Genomic DNA, 18,975 nt, shown 5'->3' on the forward strand with positions numbered 1-18,975 from the left:
ACGCCAGACTCAATCCCAAGGACCCAAGGACCCAGCATTGGGACCAGAGCCGAAGGCAGATGCCTAACCAACTGAGCGACCCAGGCATCTCTAAACACTTCTTTTATTTATTTATTTATTTATTTATTTATTTATTTATTTGATTTATTTTCATAAAAACAGTATTCATTATTTTTTCCACCACACCCAGTGCTCCATGCAATCCGTGCCCTCTATAATACCCACCCTCTCGTACCCCAACCTCCGACCCCCCTGCCATTTCAAACCTCTCAGACACTTCTTAGTCCAACTTTGGTTCGTGCTCATTTTAACAACCAGTGAACTGAAACTCTATAGAGAGCATTTTTTAAGAAGAGGTATATTCTAGAAGGTAAAGCTAATGTTCTCTTAGGTATCTACTTTCATGTGGATAGCATCATCTGAATTTAAACAGCAACTGAGGGTTTTGGAGAGGAGGGTGGTGGTAGTTGGGTGATCCTGATGGTGGGTATTACGGAGGGCATGTATTGCATGGAGCACTGGGTGTGCTGCATAAACAATGAATCTGGGAAAATGAAAGAAAAAGTTAAATTTTTAAAAATTGGTTTAAAAAAACCCCATTAAGATCACACTAAGCTTTGGGGCACCTGGATGACACAGTCAGTTAAGAATCCTGTTCTTGGTTTTGGCTCAGGTCATGATCTAAGGGTTGTGGGATTGAGTCCCAAGTCAGGCTCTGCAATCTGCCTAGAGTCTGCTTCAGATTCTCTTTCTTTCTCTTTCCCTCTCATCTGCTGACATCCCTTCCCCTCACTTGTTCTAAGATAAATAAATCTTCAAAATAAAATAAAATAGCATTAAACTTTGATACTACATAAAACTCAAAGTTCTGTTTGAAAATAGAGCTGACTCTGAAGTGTGACTAGGCTGTTCTCCTGGTCTACTGACCATGATCCTTCTAAGTTCTAATTTTCCCTCTTCCTAACTTTCCGGAGTCAGTTTCGGTTTTATTTCAAGCATTACCTCATTCCTATTCTGAGTGCAGAATTTCAGATCACGGATACCCAATTCTTACTTTGTATCTTGGAAGATATTCAGTAGAAGCATTTTTGTGTCAGCATCTTCTTCTACATTTCCAGTGTAAAGATCTACAATTGAGCGTTCAAAATACGGGGCCACCTTTGATTAAGCACGAAGCTCAATTAAGTATAAGAAGTATAGATTCTTAAGCCTTCTTGGATCTTCTCCCTTAGTTTCCACAGGGTCAAAGCGGCGTTTAAATTCCTTCATATTAGGTCCCCAGCTAAGTTTACCCCAGGTTTCTAAAGAGAAAATGAAATACAAAATACAGCTTTAATAAATAGGATTTTTTTCTCTAGAGAATATATATAACCCCTCCAATAATTTTTACACTAATAGAAGGCAGGTTTGTAGATAAAAACGTGATTACATTCCAAAAGATAATTTGCACACAGATGTAAATTGATATTAGCATGAATTCCAGATATGAGTTTATAGAAGACTCTCTTCTCCAGGCACAAACCTATTATGAAAAATATTGAAAAAGAAATCACATCCATTTAGATAACAGAAATACTGAATCAAGAAGATTCAGTACACATGCTTATTTTTAAAGTTAAGTTTCAAGGACATTAAAAATAATCAAGGAATAATATAAAATTACTTGATTAATTATTAATTATTAATTATTAATCAAATTAATTATTTGATCAAGATGCTCCCTAGAAGATAAAATAAGATTCTGACTTTAGAATGGAGTTATGACTATGATTACTTAATGCAGAATAAGGCAGAAAATGTGGGGCTCTGGAGGTCAAACACTATGGATGTACCTGGCAAGCTCCCACGCTACCTAGAAGGCAAGAACACAGATTTTTCATGGGTTTGGCTAAACTAAAGCAAATGTAATTCAAAGTCACTGCTTTGGCTTAACAATGGCTGTTTCTCCCATTCCCTTCCCTAGAGATGTTCTTTCTGTGACTCTACTGGATCGTGGTGGAAGAAGAGACTGCATTCCATTTCTCCTCTTCCTCCAGATTCTTTACTGTGTCTTACTAATCCTCTGTCCTAGAATTCTCCAGGTCTATGTAACTGTATGGTCCACTTGCAAGGAGCTCAAACTTGGAGAAGAGTCATCTAGGAACTTTAACTAATAAACAATATATGCTAACTATCTACCATGTGAACAGAACCATATCAGATGGAGTGATGGAATATGATGGAAAATTCTTTTATGTAGATTTCTTAAGCCTTCTGCTCAAATGGAGGTCAAGATAATTACACTCTCCTATCCTACCTCTGCCTCAATTTTAAAAGATTTTTCTTATTATAAGAGTAATATGCATTGTAAATATACTTAACACCACTAAATTTAAGATGGTTAAGATAGTAAATTTAACATTATATATATTTTACCATAATAAAAGAGAAAAAAAATTCTACAAACAGTTCTTTATAGATAATTTTTTAAATAAAGAAAAATGCAAAGACCTAAGTTTTAAGAATCCACTAAATTCAAAGCAATTGGCTCTTTCCTTTTCTTACCATCCAAAAGCATTTTTTGGCTTATGTCATTTTTTTAAACTACTCTTGAGGAAAATGGGTTTCAATAGTGGGAAGGAACTAAGAAATAGCCTCATTTATAAGCTGAGGGATTTTTGAAATGTAAGAGTATATATGTGGCTTACTTTGCATTTTTTCCCAAGATCTTTTAGATCTTCAATTTACTCTATGTTCTACCCTATATGTCTCTAAAGCAAGTATTTTCTCACATGAAAAAATAATTCTTTTGAGATTTCATTCTCTAATTCAGAATTCTTGCTAGAATATTCCCATCTTTACAAATGGGGACCAAAAAGTAAAAATTAAGTTCTTTTTTTCAGCTTCTTCTAAAAGTATATGGGAAGGGGTGCCTGGGTGGCTCAGTGGGTTAAATAAAGCTTCTGCTGTTGGCTCAGGTCATGGTCCCAAGGTCCTGGGATGGAGCCCCACATCAGGCTCTGCTCAACAGGGAGCCTGCTTCCTCCTTTCTCTTTGCCAGCCTCTCTGCCTACTTGTGATCTCTCTCTGCCAAATAAATAAATAAAATCTTTAAAATAAAATAGAAGTATATGGGCAATTTTGAATGTTCAGGGTAGCAAGGGATACAACCATCATGAAGAAGTTAGATAAAACATTAGTTACTGACTTTTCTTCTAGTAAAACTTTCAGTCAAATCTGTTACCAAACATCAAAATGATCAAATCTGAAGTTCACTTTCTCTTCCTTCTAACCTACCTTTCTAAGTAGTGCTTACACCTAAGATGACCTGAGAAGGAAAAACAGACAAAGTAAAGCTTGTGAAGATTCATATGCTTAGAATAAGAGCGTAAACCAGGAGGCCATTCTCCTTGGTAAAGCCCTCAAAGCTCTGTACTTGAAATGGGGATGGATAAGTGAGAGTGAGGAGTAGAAAGATACTTCTGTAAACTGAAAATTCGGTACCTTCAAGCAAAATGGTAAAAATAACACATGTGCCAATTGAGTGTACAAATAAGACCCACAATATAGTTGGCAGGAAAATGCTGGATGGCTTTTCCCTGCATGATGCAGTTCCAACCACAGAAGTCCTGACGGAAGTGTTAAATAACGCAGTAGGCAACACGGTAAGGCTACGTAAAATAATTTTCCCTCATACTCCTTCACTCCATCTGATGCGATTCTGCTCAGATATAACAGTCAATGTACATTGTTTACTGGTTGAAATTCCTGGATGAGTGTTAAGTAACATCTGCAAGGACTGATTTACAAAGTAAAAATTTACCAGCTTCTATTTCTTTCTTTTCACTCCCTTCCCCTAATGTCCTCTGTGCTATTCCTTATGTTCTACAGATGTGTGAAACCACATAAAATTGTCTTTCTCTGTCTGACTTGTTTTACTTGGTATAATCCCCTCCAGTTCCATCCATATTGATGCAAATGCTCATCCTTTCTGATGGCTGAGTAATATTCCTTTGTTTATATGAACCATATCATCTTTATCCATTCATCTGTCGAAGGGCATCTCGGCTCCTTCTACAGTTTTGGCTATTATGGACACTGGTGTATGAACATTGGGGTCCATGTGCCCCTTCTTTGCACTACATCTGCGTCTTTGGTGTAAACACCCAGTAGTGCAATTTCTGGGTCAAAGGGTGGCTCTATTTTTAACTTTTTGAGGAACATCCATACTATTTGCCAAAGTGGCTGCACCAACTTGCATTCCCACCAACAGTGGAAGAGGGTTCCCCTTTCTCCACATCCTCCCCAACATTTGTTTTTTCCTGCCTTGTTAATTTTTGCCATTCTATCTGGTGCATGGTGGGATCTCAGTACAGTTTTGATTTGAATTTCCCTGACGGCTAATGATATTGAATATTTTTTCATGTGTCTGTTAGCCACCTGTATGTCTTCTTTGGAGAAGTGTCTTTTGATGTCTTCTGCCCATTTTCTGACTTGATTCATTGTTTTTCAGGTGTTAAGTTTCAGAAGTTCTTTATATCAGCTTCTATTTCTAACAATACAGAGCAAGCTCAACTATCCAATTTAGAGAGTGGGTCTCTTTCTTTTGGATTTAATTTCATTCAAATTTACCTTCATCAAGTGATTTATGACATTGATTATAATTTTTTCTCTCACAAAAGGGCTAGATTTACTATAATAAGATTATATGACATTTGGACACTGTGTAAGTAAGATGGTTGGCAATTGTCAGTTTCATGGCCCAGATGAGGAAACAATCTCAGAAAAGTTGAGTCAGTCGCCTATAAAAATAGGAGTATTCTCTGAAACCATATATCAATATTCAGGGGTTCCCATCAGTAGGATAGCACAAAAGAGGTTAATACAGAATACCCTAGAATTCATTATTGCCCATACATTTCACTTCCATCTTCCACTATCAATATTCAGAATCTCTTACCACCTCTTTTAACCTAAATACTACATCTCACAATTTGTGTCTTTACAAGACAGCTAATGAACAAAGTCAAGAATCATCTTCCCCATGGGCCATTTATCAATACCACTGCTAGTATTAGTGGCATATAAAAAACATTCACCTTAAAAATGGCCAATATATGTAGACACTTCATTAAAAACAAAGAGAAATTATGTTCACAAGTTGACATCACCAATTAGCAAACATACAAAAGAATTAAGTACTTAGTTTTACCCTGTAGAGTTCCTATAAGCTTATGATCTCCATTCAACTTGCTTATCTTTCATTAATATTTTTAAACTTTTATTTTCATAAATGAATGGCAATTTGGTAAATTTTTAAAAAGCATCATAAATCCAGTTTTTTAACAAAGCTATTAAAATCCTAGAATGTTTCAGCTTTCCATTAATAGCATTCGTATTTTCAACACTAGAAAACATAAGAATTCAAAGTATCTACTGGGATCTATGTTGCTTTATCCTTGAATTAGACAAGTTTAGGCTATATTAACATGTGTAAACATTGTTTAAAATCTGCTGAAACCTAATTTACTTTCCCTCAATTTCATATATATATATAAATTATATAAATAATTATATAAAATACATAAATTATATATAAATGTATAAATAATATATATATGATATATATAAGAAATATATGTTATATATAAGTTATATATATAAGTTATGTATATAAATTATATATATATTATATTATAAAAAAGGCCTTCTTTTTGGAAGGAAGATATATATGTTATGTATATAAGTTATATATATAATATATATCATAAAGAAAGATATATACAAGTTATGTATATAAGTTATATATAATATACATATCATATATAGGATATATATTATATATATATGAGTTATATATTATATATAATATAGAATTAAGTATATAAGTATATACTTATATTAAGTATATAAGTACATAAGTTATATATAATAACTTATATACATAATTTATATATATATCTTCCTTTTAAAAAGAAGGCCTCTGTTTACAAAGTAGGTTTGCATAATGGTTACTATAAAGCAGTGTGGATGAGTGGAATATACAGAATTAATTTTCATACAGAATCAAAATAACACTGAGAAGTCGGTTACAAAAACCTGAGGACAGTATCTGTCCTGTGTATTTCCCTAATGCTGATAATTCTTGGCTGAGCAACAGCCTCAAAATTTTAAGCCACTGTATCCTAAAATACTGTAACTTAAAATGTATTATTCTCTTTCAAGCTCTGCTACAATTAGTTATCTAGGTAATGAATCCTGAACTTACAAAATATATTAAATTAATCCATACATTTTTAACAAGAATCCAATAAATTTAAAATGTAGACATTTAAGTTTACCTTCCAGCCATGTGTAGAATGATTCTCCTTTAAAAACAAACAAGCAAAAAACCAAAACACACACACACACAGATTTGGGTTAAAATATTTTAAATAGTCATTTATAAATTAGAATAAATGAAGTATATAAAATATTTCCTATAACAGACAAGGAGTATCTCCAGAAGTGGCCACTGCTTCATGTGAAGTAGAAAAATAGGGATATGGTTCTAGGAAATAAAGCCCTGAAGAATTCTGAGTAATTTTGGACAATTTTCTTATAAATGACATTTAACTGAACAAAAATTTTAAGAAACATTTCAAAATATTTTATAAATCTTATTCATTATAAGGATTAAGTATCCTTAAGTATGGAAGGTTAAAAATCTTAAATTTGCTTTTGATAACAACCATAGAACTCCTCTCCTTAAAAATTCTAGAAAAAACAAAGTGAATTATAATACAAAAATCAAATTAGTAATTATTCCATTTTTTCCCTGAGTAGTAAAGCTATGTGTATTTCCTCAATTATCTAAGACTACTACATTTCAAGGAATATTTTTAAAATCCCTTAATTTTCAAGATAATTTTTCAGAAAAGTCGATGACTAGAATACAGAGGGATCTGACTTACCTATGTATTAATGCTAAAACATCTATTTCTAGATCAGTACTATTCTGAGAGCAACAAAAATGGCAGTCAATACAGATCAAAATGATTCATGCACTTTGTAAGTTACCTAATTCTGTTTTAAGAAAAGCAAAGCATAAGAAAAACTCAACACATATATGACTGAGCAAGGATTCTAGGAGATAAATTAGATGGTGAGGAATTGCTTTGTTTCCCGAGACTCTTTACACTTTGCAAAACTACACAAATGTTTCCCCACATACTAATTCACTCAACAAACTCTTCCTAAGGGCCATTGATCATGATCTCACTTGTTTACTTAAAAAAAAAAAAAAAAAAAAAAAAAAAAAAGAAAGTTGAGAGATCATCTCCATCATTTACTTTGATGTGCCCTGTTGACTGGTCATTACAATAGCTCTTCAGTCTGATGAAATCTACAGTAATAGGAGTGGATCTATCATAATTTCTGTTCAGTGCTTTGATACCACCCAGCAGGAATTTATAGCTTCCCTGGAGCAGACAGAGGTCTACGATGTGACGGCCTCCCATGTCTTCATCACATCTTGAGTAAGCTGCTCGGTCCTGTCCATAATTCCATGAGGAATAAACACCTTTTCCAAATCCTCAGCATAATGGTTGAGGTATACAGAATAAGTCTAGGTGATCACCTGGTTTATCATCACTCATCATGATGCTGGGGTTGCCACTGTGCATCCCAGTGGGCTTATGGGTTAACCACAGCCTGGAAAGGAGGAAGCCGGGGGCGTAGCAGAGGAGGTGGAGGCTCCACAGAAGGTGGCAACAAGTGGGAAAGCTGAGCGATGTGCTCGCTGTTGCTCTCTAGGCCGCTGCTGGAGCAGAGGCCTCTACTTCCCAATCCTGTAGTCATTTATAGCTCCTATCTTTTTCCATACCCCACATCAAATCCTTCAGCAGATCCTGTCAGCTCGCTCTTCAAAATCTGTCCAGAATCTGACCACTTCTCATCATTTCTACAGCTATCACAATTCTGTCTTACCTGGATTAGTACAATAACCACATAACATAGCACGTGGCTGCTCAAAGCATTCGCTCCAGTCCTCCGTGACTTTTCATTCCACTCAGTTTAAAAGCAGCATTCGTTGCTGTCTTCAAGCCCTCCACCCTACCCCACCCCTGTCCCCATCCCTAGCATCTTCTGACTCAGTCTTCTACTATTTTGCCCTTGACCACTGTACTCCAGCCACACTGGCCTTCTTGGGAGGCTTCAAATCATCTAGGCACACTCCTGTCACAGGTCCTTTTTACTAACAATTATACATGCCTAGAATACTTCTCTCTCAGGCAGCCATATTATGACTTGCGACTTGTGCCTTTATGGGCACTTTGTTCAAATGTCCCATTATTGCTGTGCCTTTCTCTCACCACTCAATCTAAAACAGTGCCACTTCCCCATCCCCATCCACACCACCCCTAGCCCTCTGTCATCCTTCTCTGCTTTATCTTTCTCCCAGGCACTCATCACCACTTTAATTACTTCTTATATATTTTACTTTTTTACTGCAGATCTCCAAAGAGGATTAAGCTTCATGAGAAAAAGAATTTGTCATGTCCACCACTATATGCTTAATACTACTCTAGAACAGTGCTTGATATATATTGTAGGCATTCATTAAGAAACACTAATATGCAATAAACAGATTAAAAAATGCTTAAACTTAATAGTAATCAACAAAATACAAATTAAACAAAAATAATATGCTATTTCATCTGCAAGCATTATTAATTTTTGGCAAGGATGTGGAAACCAAAACCAGTTCTCAGCCCCAGAGGCAGTACACAGTCATACAAACACTATGGAAAGCCCTCAGGCAATATCAAGAACAGGTTCACGGGGGCATCATAAGGTTCAGCAATCTCACTAGTGCATGCCAAATTTCCTACTGTATGCCAAAAAATTTATCAAGGCACTCAAGGTCACATAATTTGTAGAAGTAAGAAATCTGAATAATTCAAATGTCTATCAGTAGAGGAACAGATAAGTAAAATAGGTAATAGTCATCTGATAAAAACCATTCATCAGCTGAAATGAGACACATCTCCCATGTTTTAACATAGATCTAGAATGCAATATGTACAGTGTAAAAATAAATTTGGATGTTAAATTCAGTATTATTTTATATAAGGAAAAAATAAAATCATATGTAAAATAACCATCATTTTATATATATAATAAAAACAAAACCATAGATGGATTCATGATAGTAGTTACCTCTAAGAAGGAAAGAGAACAGAATTGGGAAATAGGGCATAGGGATTTCAAATGTATCTACATTTCCCTATTATTAAAATCATAGTAGAAAATGTTAATATCTGGTCACTAAATAAATAACTAAATAAATAAATAAAATGAATTTATTTTATTATCTTATTATGTTATATTATCTTCTCTAGTTTTCTAGATTAAGATTTTTCAATAAATAATGACTGATAATTTTATTAAGTCTAACAATTATCGTATACAAATACCAAACTAAGCAAATAGGGAAATTAAAAAGATTAGTAATAATCCATTCCATACTCTCAATTATAGATATGTTCAGTCATTTCATTGTGCATAATCTGAGACCACTCACAAATTATGTTGGCCTTCACAAGCAGGTTTTACTTAGAGAACATAAGGAAAAGTCAATAGGGAAAAAAAATCTATGAAACTTACTAGTCATGGTAATCAAAACTTTAACTGTTCAGAATGTAACACACAGACTGAATTACTATTTACAAAAGACTTAGAAGTTCAAAGGAAAAGTTCCTTTTCCTATAATAACCAGGAAGAATGGATCCATAAGTCCTGTTAGCAGAACAATCTTCTGTATTTTTACATTTTGATAAAGTCACTATTGATGATATATTTTTGAAATTTAAATTTAAAAAATTAAATTTAAAAAATTAAATTTAAAAAATTGATATATTTTTGAAATCCACTAAGAGGAGGAAGCAAAGCAATCATGAAATTTAGGATGAAGAATAACTTCCGGGAAATTAAAGAAGAATTGAAAAAAATCATGGAAACAAATGATAATGAAAATACAACGGTTCAAAATCTGTGGGACACAATAAAGGCAGTCCTGAGAGGAAAATATATAGCGGTACAAGCCTTTCTCAAGAAACAAGAAAGGTCTCAGGTACACAACCTAACCCTACACCTAAAGGAGCTGGAGAAAGAACAAGAAAGAAACCCTAAGCCCAGCAGGAGAAGAGAAATCATAAAGATCAGAGCAGAAATCAATGAAATAGAAACCAAAAAAACAATAGAAAAAATCAACGAAAGTAGGAGCTGGTTCTTTGAAAGAATTAATAAAATTGATAAACCCCTGGCCCGACTTATCAAAAAGAAAAGAGAAAGGACCCAAATAAATAAAATCATGAATGAAAGAGGAGAGATCACAACTAACACCAAAGAAATACAAACTATTATAAGAACATACTATGAGCAACTCTACGGCAATAAATTTGACAATCTGGAAGAAATGGATGCATTCCTAGAGACATATAAACTACCACAACTGAACCAGGATGAAATAGAAAGCCTGAACAGACCCATAACCAGTAAGGAGATTGAAACAGTCATTAAAAATCTCCAAACAAACAAAAGCCCAGGGCCAGATGGCTTCCCGGGGGAATTCTACCAAACATTTAAAGAAGAACTAATTCCTATTCTCCTGAAACTGTTCCAAAAAATAGAAATGGAAGGAAAACTTCCAAACTCATTTTATGAGGCCAGCATCACCTTGATCCCAAAACCAGACAAGGATCCCACCAAAAAAGAGAGCTATAGACCGATATCCTTGATGAACACAGATGCAAAAATACTCAACAAAATACTAGCCAATAGGATTCAACAGTACATTAAAAAGATTATTCACCACGACCAAGTGGGATTTATTCCAGGGCTGCAAGGTTGGTTCAACATCCGCAAATCAGTCAATGTGATACAACACATCAATAAAAGAAAGAACAAGAACCATATGATACTTTCAATAGATGCTGAAAAAGCATTTGACAAAGTACAGCATCCCTTCCTGATCAAAACTCTTCAAAGTGTAGGAATAGAGGGCACATACCTCAATATCATCAAAGCCATCTATGAAAAACCCACCGCAAATATCATTCTCAATGGAGAAAAACTGAAAGCTTTTCCACTAAGGTCAGGCACACGGCAGGGATGTCCATTATCACCACTGCTATTCAACATAGTACTAGAGGTCCTAGCCTCAGCAATCAGACAACAAAAGGAAATTAAAGGCATCCAAATCGGCAAAGAAGAAGTCAAATTATCACTCTTCGCAGATGATATGATACTATATGTGGAAAACCCAAAAGACTCCACTCCAAACCTGCTAGAACTTATACAGGAATTCAGTAAAGTGTCAGGATATAAAATCAATGCACAGAAATCAGTTGCATTTCTCTACACCAACAGCAAGACAGAAGAAAGAGATATTAAGGAGTCAATCCCATTTACAATTGCATCCAAAACCATAAGATACCTAGGAATAAACCTAACCAAAGAGACACAGAATCTATACTCAGAAAACTATAAAGTACTCATGAAAGAAATTGAGGAAGACACAAAGAAATGGAAAAATGTTCCATGCTCCTGGATTGGAAGAATAAATATTGTGAAAATGTCTATGCTACCTAAAGCAAACTACACATTTAATGCAATTCCTATCAAAGTACCATCCATCTTTTTCAAAGAAATGGAACAAATAATGCTAAAATTTATATGGAACCAGAAAAGACCTCGAATAGCCAAAGGGATATTGAAAAAGAAAGCCAACGTTGGTGGCATCACAATTCCGGACTTCAAGCTCTATTACAAAGCTGTCATCATCAAGACAGCATGGTACTGGCACAAAAACAGACACATAGATCAATGGAACAGAATAGAGAGCCCAGAAATAGACCCTCAAATCTATGGTCAACTCATCTTCGACAAAGCAGGAAAGAATGTCCAATGGAAAAAAGACAGCCTCTTCAATAAATGGTGCTGGGAAAATTGGACAGCCACATGCAGAAAAATGAAATTGGACCATTTCCTTACACCACACACAAAAATAGACTCAAAATGGATGAAGGACCTCAATGTGCGAAAGGAATCCATCAAAATCCTTGAGGAGAACACAGGCAGCAACCTCTTCGACCTCTGCCGCAGCAACATCTTCCTAGGAACAACGCAAAAGGCAAGGGAATCAAGGGCAAAAATGAACTATTGGGATTTCATCAAGATCAAAAGCTTTTGCACAGCAAAGGAAACAGTTAACAAAATCAAAAGACAACTGACAGAATGGGAGAAGATATTTGCAAACGACATATCAGATAAAGGACTAGTGTCCAGAATCTATAAAGAACTTAGCAAACTCAACACCCAAAGAACAAATAATCCAATCAAGAAATGGGCAGAAAACATGAACAGACATTTCTGCAAAGAAGACATCCAGATGGCCAACAGACACATGAAAAAGTGCTCCATATCACTCGGCATCAGGGAAATACAAATCAAAACCACAATGAGATATCACCTCACACCAGTCAGAATGGCTAAAATCAACAAGTCAGGAAATGACAGATGCTGGCGAGGATGTGGAGAAAGGGGAACCCTCCTACACTGTTGGTGGGAATGCAAGCTGGTGCAGCCACTCTGGAAAACAGCATGGAGGTTCCTCAGAATGTTGAAAATAGAACTGCCCTATGACCCAGCAATTGCACTATTGGGTATTTACCCTAAAGATACAAATGTAGTGATCCAAAGGGGCACATGCACCCGAATGTTTATAGCAGCAATGTCCACAATAGCCAAACTATGGAAAGAACCTAGATGTCCATCAACAGATGAATGGATCAAGAAGATGTGGTATATATACACAATGGAATACTATGCAGCCATCAAAAGAAATGAAATCTTGCCATTTGCGACAACATGGATGGAACTAGAGCGTATCATGCTTAGCGAAATAAGTCAAGCAGAGAAAGACAACTATCATATGATCTCCCTGATATGAGGAAGTGGTGATGCAACATGGAGGCTTAAGTGGGTAGGAGAAGAATCAATGAAACAAGATGGGATTGGGAGGGAGACAAACCATAAGTGACTCTTAATCTCACAAAACAAACTGAGGGTTGCTGGGGGGAGGGGGTTTGGGAGAAGGGGGTGGGATTATGGACATTGGGGAGGGTATGTGCTTTGGTGAGTGCTGTGAAGTGTGTAAACCTGGTGATTCACAGACCTGTACCCCTGGGGATAAAAATATATGTTTATAAAAAAAAAAAAAAAAAAAAAAAAAAAAAAAAAAAAAGAAAGGACAAATACCCAACTTTTGTAGCAACATGGACGGGACTGGAAGAGATTATTATGCTGAGTGAAATAAGTCAAGCAGAGAGAGTCAATTATCATATGGTTTCACTTATTTGTGGAGCATAACAAATAGCATGGAGGACATGGGGAGTTAGAGAGGAGAAGGGAGTTGGGGGAAATTGGAAGGGGAGGTGAACCATGAGAGACTATGGACTCTGAAAAACAATCTGAGGGTTTTGAAGGGGTGGGGGGTGGGAGGTTGGGGTACTAGGTGGTGGGTATTATAAAGGGCACGGATTGCATGGAGCACTGGGTGTGGTGAAAAATAATGAATACTGTTATGCTGAAAATAAAAAATAAATTAAAAAAAAAAGTCACTTGCCATTCAAAAAAAAAAAAAAAGAATGACTTGAAAAAAAAAAGAGAATAACTTGAAACTTTATTGTTTCATCAAAATCACAAGAAAAACAGAATGTTTCTGATATAAATATACTAAATAAGAGAATATTTTTTAAACTTGCCTTAGCGTGCTGTTAATTGCTCCCAGTTTATTAGCTTGCTCACAGTCTTCTAATTCTTTGGTATCGTTTGCCACTTTTGAGTACTGAAAGGAAGTACATAGTAAGTTTAGTAATAACTATTAGGTTTCTCTCTATTTCAAGTTCCACTGGCAATCTGTCAGTGATGACACAGATACATCCTATTATCAAAACCTCTTACATATGTAAGAAATGGAAATCAAAATGAGTCACAAATTCCCACCAAAGAAAGAAGACATTAAAAAGAATTACCACTGGTATCCTGGTGATCATGTAAAGTAAGAAAACCCTCTTGGGAAAGTAATTTGACAATATTTATCTAGAGCTATAAAAATGAATAAACCTTTGAACCAACAGTCTTACAACTTAAACCATATCCAGAGCAACACTAAAAAATAAATAAATAAATAAATAAAGTACAACCACTTTAGAAAGTATTTGGTACTATCTTATCATGCTAAGATAGGTATAATCAATGGCCCAGCAACCTTACTTCTAAATATCTACCTAAAGATCTACCTGTCTACTCTTACATGTGTACACAATGAGACAAAGGATGAAAATGCTGATACATCACTGTTCATAACAGCAAAAAACTCCAAACAATTGAAATGCCCATTAGCAGAGGAAGAGCTAACCAATGAGATACTCATACAATGGAGTACTACACAACTATTAAAATTAACAAAGCTACATATATCAACAGAGACAAAATTTCCAAAAGCATAATGAAGAATAAAAAATAACTGAAAAATATTTTTAAAATAAAAAAAAAAATTAATGCCATTTAAAAGTACTATGCCTCAAATACCTTGATAACTGTGTACCCTATACAATATAAACCTGAAGATGACAGGTTGACTAGTTGGAACTCAAGACTAAAAATACATGCATGATAAAACACCTGTTGCACAGGGCATCTGATACTATAGTTATACTATGCTACTATAGTTCTTCTACAGAAGACAGAATTGATGTATCTTAAAAGAATCTATATAATTTAACTGTAAAATATTCAAGTTCTCTGCCTGTGGCAAGAATTAGAAAGGTGGGTCTAAGGAGCAAAATGTTCCCACTGCCAACTAATTCCAGAACAGTTCTCTTCTATCAAGCAGGAATTGGTAAGTTTCACAATGTAAAGCAAAAAATATTCAAGGAAGAAAAGTGACTCACCTTATTAGAACTCCCAGCTTTAATTCTGACTGGAATTTTGCTCTTAAAAGCATAAGAAAAATTTAGGAAGTTATCTTCATTTTTTCTTGAGATTTATTCACAAATTAGTAATGCCACTGCTCAAATACAGAGACTATTTTATTCTATGATGAAAAAAATGAACATTCATTCAGACTGTTTTCATACTATCTAAAAAAAAAAATTATGGACTTGTAAATCATAATTTAGCAAACTGATCGACATATACAAAATAACAGTGTCAAAATCAGCTAAAATCTTTTTAAAGATTTTATTTATTTATTTTCCAAAGAGAGAGAGAGATCACAAGGAGAGAGGAAGGCAGAGAGAGAGGGAGAAGAAAGCTGCCCACTGAGCAGAGAGCCCGATGTGGGGCTCCATCCCCGGACCCTAAATTCATGACCTGATCCGAAGGCAAAGGCTTAACCCACTGAGCCAACCAGACACCCCCAAATCAGCTATAATTTAAAGTGTAATGAGCCAACCAGACACCCCCAAATCAGCTATAATTTAAAGTGTAATGAGCCAACCGGACACCCCCAAATCAGCTATAATTTAAAGTGTAATGCACTATGGAATAGTTCACATAATTTTTAGGTTAAAAAAACTGACAAAAATCACTATTCTATACACTTTCCTACCACAGAAAAAGAAGCTTTAAAAATTTTCAAAGTTCTTTGAAAAATTTTATGCTCAATCTTAATTTCTGCTCTAAGATGACATCTAAAGTGAAGGCAGTTTGGGATTAATACTGACAGAATTAGTTCCTTGGTGCACAGGATTCACCTTGGTTTACCAATCTAGGTAATCAGGGTTTACTAATAGAAAATCCCTATGTCCACCTTTCTTTTCTACAAAGCCAGTAATTAGTTTCAGGCTTTAATAAGCAAACCTAGAAATCATTATAACTGGTTCATCAGACAAATTTTAAACAAAAAATCATATCTGAAAGCAGAAAATCACAGGTTGATCCTCTAATTAATCTAGGGGACTGATTTCCAGCATTGGAATCTATGGTATAGCAAAATACCTACTAAAATCTTTTCATGTGTCATGGTAAATTTTAGCTTAGGTAAATTTAACCAAATATTCAGAATAAATATCTTCCTGCCAGGTGGAAGAATATAAATAATGATTAGAGATATTTCCCTAATCAATAAGAAGATTAATAGATTAAAACATTATTTGTTGCTAGCATTTTATTATTTTAGCATTTGCTAGTACATCTAACAAACAGAAGGCAGAAGAGAGAAGACTATAAAACTTAAGTCAAATCTAATAGCCACGAACCTGAATTTAAAATGTGGAAGGAATACTAACCAAAAGTAACTGCTGGCTACAGTGTGTCCTCTGACTAGTATAGTATAATATGCTAAAACCAAAACCTTTAGCAGCTTTTCTAAAGGTTTGATGCTAAATACAATAACTTGACTTATACAAATCTTAACAATAAACCTTTTAGACATATTGGGGTAGGCATCACAGATGATTGTTACGAATGACACATAACAATCACAGAAGAGAATTATTAGAAGTAATGAAAAATGTAAAACTAATAACTAAATCAAGAATTAAATAAACCAGCTGGTATTGAGGCTGGGAAGATGATGGGGTAGGAGGACCCTAGGCTCACCTTATCCTATGGATACAACTAGAAAACAAAAACTTTACACAAATAATCTAGAAAACAACCCAAAGACTGGCAGAACAAACTCTGCAACTAAAGGCAGAGAAGAGGCCACATCGAATTGCGTAGGAAGGGTAGAGATGTAGTGGGGAACGAAACAGGCTTTGGCCGTCTGCAGTCAAGAACTGGAGGTACAGGGAAGGGTGAGAAACAGACTATCCCACATACATGGGGAAGACCAATCCCCATAAATTTTGGTTTTGAAAGCCAGTAGGAAAAGTAGGAAACATAAAAGCAGTAAAAATAAATATATCTGTAAATATCAGTCAGAAGATTCACAAAGGATATAAAATATGACACCATATGTACAAAATGTTAAGCAGAAAGGAATAAAGAATGGGTTTAAACTTAAATGACCATCAACTTAGCACAGACTGCTATATGCAAACGATGCTATATACAAACTTAAAAAAAAAAAAGCCAGCAATAGATATGCAATGGATAAAGAGAAAAGAATCCAAGTATATCACTAAGGAAAGCCAAAACACCACAAAAAAGAGCAAGAGAGAGATCAGAGAAAAACTACAAAACAATCACAAAGCAAGTAACAACTTGGTAATAAATTTATATCTACCAATAACTACTTTACATGTAAATGGACTAGACACTTCAATCCAAAGATATGGGGTATCTTTGAATTACACAGAGTGGATTAAAAAAACAAGAGCCATCTATAAGGCTGCCTATAAGAGACTCTTCTCTGATGTAAAAACAACTGCTAACTGAAAGTAAGAGGATGAAGAAAGATTCGTCATCCAAATGGATGTCAAAAGAAAGCTGGAGTAGTAATACTTAAATCAAACAAAACAGACTTTAAAACAAAGACTGTAACAGGAGATAAAGAAGAACACAATATGATGATGAAGGGGAGACTCCAACAAGAAGATACACAACTATAAATATTTATGCACCCAACATGGGAGCACCCAAACACACAGTTAACAGCATTAAAAAAAAAAAAACTAATAGATAGGAATGCAATAATAATAGGAGACTATAACACCCCTCTTACATCAATGGACAGATTGTCCAAACAGAAAATCAACAAGGAAACAATGGCTCCATTCACCAGATCAGATGGATTTAAAATATATTTTCAGAGCATTCCTTCCTAAAACAGCAGATACATATTCTCTGCAAGTGCACACAGAACATTTTCCAGAACAGACCACAGATTAGCCCATAAAATAAGCCTGAACAAATTCAAGAAGATGGAAGCCATACCATGCATCTTTTCTGACCACACCACTATGAAAATGGAAGTCAACCACAGGAAAAAAATCTGAAAAGAGCGCAAATTCATCAACATTAAATAACATGCTACTAAACAATGAATGAGTCATCCAAGAACTCAAAGAAATAAAAATTACATGAAAACAAATGAAAATGAAAACGCAACGGTCCAAAATCTTGCAGATGGAGCAAAAGCAGTTCTAAGAGGGAAGTTTAGGATTATACCAGCCTACCTCAGAAGTAGGAAATATCTCAAACAACCTAAATTTACATATAAAGGAGCTACAAAAAGAATAACAAAACCCAAAACCAACAGAAGGAATGAAATAATAAAGATTAGAGCACAGGGGCGCCTGGGTGGCTCAGTGGGTTAAGCCTCTGCCTTAGGCTCAGGTCATGATCCCAGGGTCTCTGCTCAGCGGGAAGACTGCTTCCTCCTCTCTCTCTCTCTGCCTGCCTCTCTGCCTACTGCCTACTTGTGATCTCTCTCTCTGTCAAATAAATAAATAAAATCTTAAAAAAAATAAAAAATATTTATAAAAAAAAAGATTAGAGCACAAATAAATGATACAGAAAATTTTTTAAAAACAACATAGAAGAAATCTATGAAATCAGGAGCTAGTTCCTAGAAAAGATAAATAAAACTGATAAACCTCTAGCCAGGCTCATTTAAAAAAATGGGGGTATATGAGAGAGGACACAAACAAAATTGCAAATGAGAGAGAGTAACAATGGACACCACAGAAATACAAGTAACTACAGGAGAGTATTATGAAAAATTACATACTCCAAACCTGGACAACCTAGAGGAAATGGACAAATCCCAAGAAACATATGATCTATCAAAACAGCAACAGGAAGAAAGAACATTTAAACAGACTGATAACCAGCAATGAAATTGAATCAGTAATCAAAAAATTCCCAACATGGGGCCCTTAGGTGGCTCAGTGGGTTAAAGCCTCTGCCTTCAGCTCAGGTCATGATCCCAGGGTCCTGGGATCAAGCCCAGCATGGGGCTCTCATCTCAGCGGGGAGCCTGCTTCCCTCTCTCTCTCTGCC

At 35.1% G+C, this 18,975-nt stretch overlaps 1 protein-coding gene across 29 annotated transcripts in view; it reads right to left on the bottom strand.

Annotated features, from left to right (window-relative positions):
• The window catches only part of LOC309859815 (ERO1-like protein beta), a 195,455-nt gene that overhangs the window by 159,391 nt on the left and 17,089 nt on the right, over positions 1–18,975 (bottom strand). For 13 of the 29 annotated variants that reach the window (XR_014308924.1, XR_014308926.1, XM_082720934.1 and 10 more), the window contains exons 3-4: positions 14,979–15,020; positions 13,788–13,870 (exon numbers count right to left, since the gene is read on the bottom strand). The exons of 4 other annotated variants lie outside the window; for them this stretch is intronic. Coding sequence is in view for 13 of the 25 variants with exons in the window: in XM_082720934.1 (XP_082577060.1) it covers positions 13,788–13,870; positions 14,979–15,020 (125 nt within the window). In the remaining 12 variants the exon portion in view is untranslated. Of the gene's footprint in view, positions 1–1,002; positions 1,302–1,429; positions 1,666–6,320; positions 6,373–13,787; positions 13,871–14,978; positions 15,122–18,975 lie in introns of those variants that run through there. 12 more of the 29 variants (XR_014308920.1, XR_014308932.1, XR_014308933.1 and 9 more) reach the window with 7 other exon arrangements.

This window comes from Mustela nivalis (assembly GCF_964662115.1).
Source record: "Mustela nivalis genome assembly, chromosome: 2".
NCBI lineage: Eukaryota > Metazoa > Chordata > Mammalia > Carnivora > Mustelidae > Mustela > Mustela nivalis.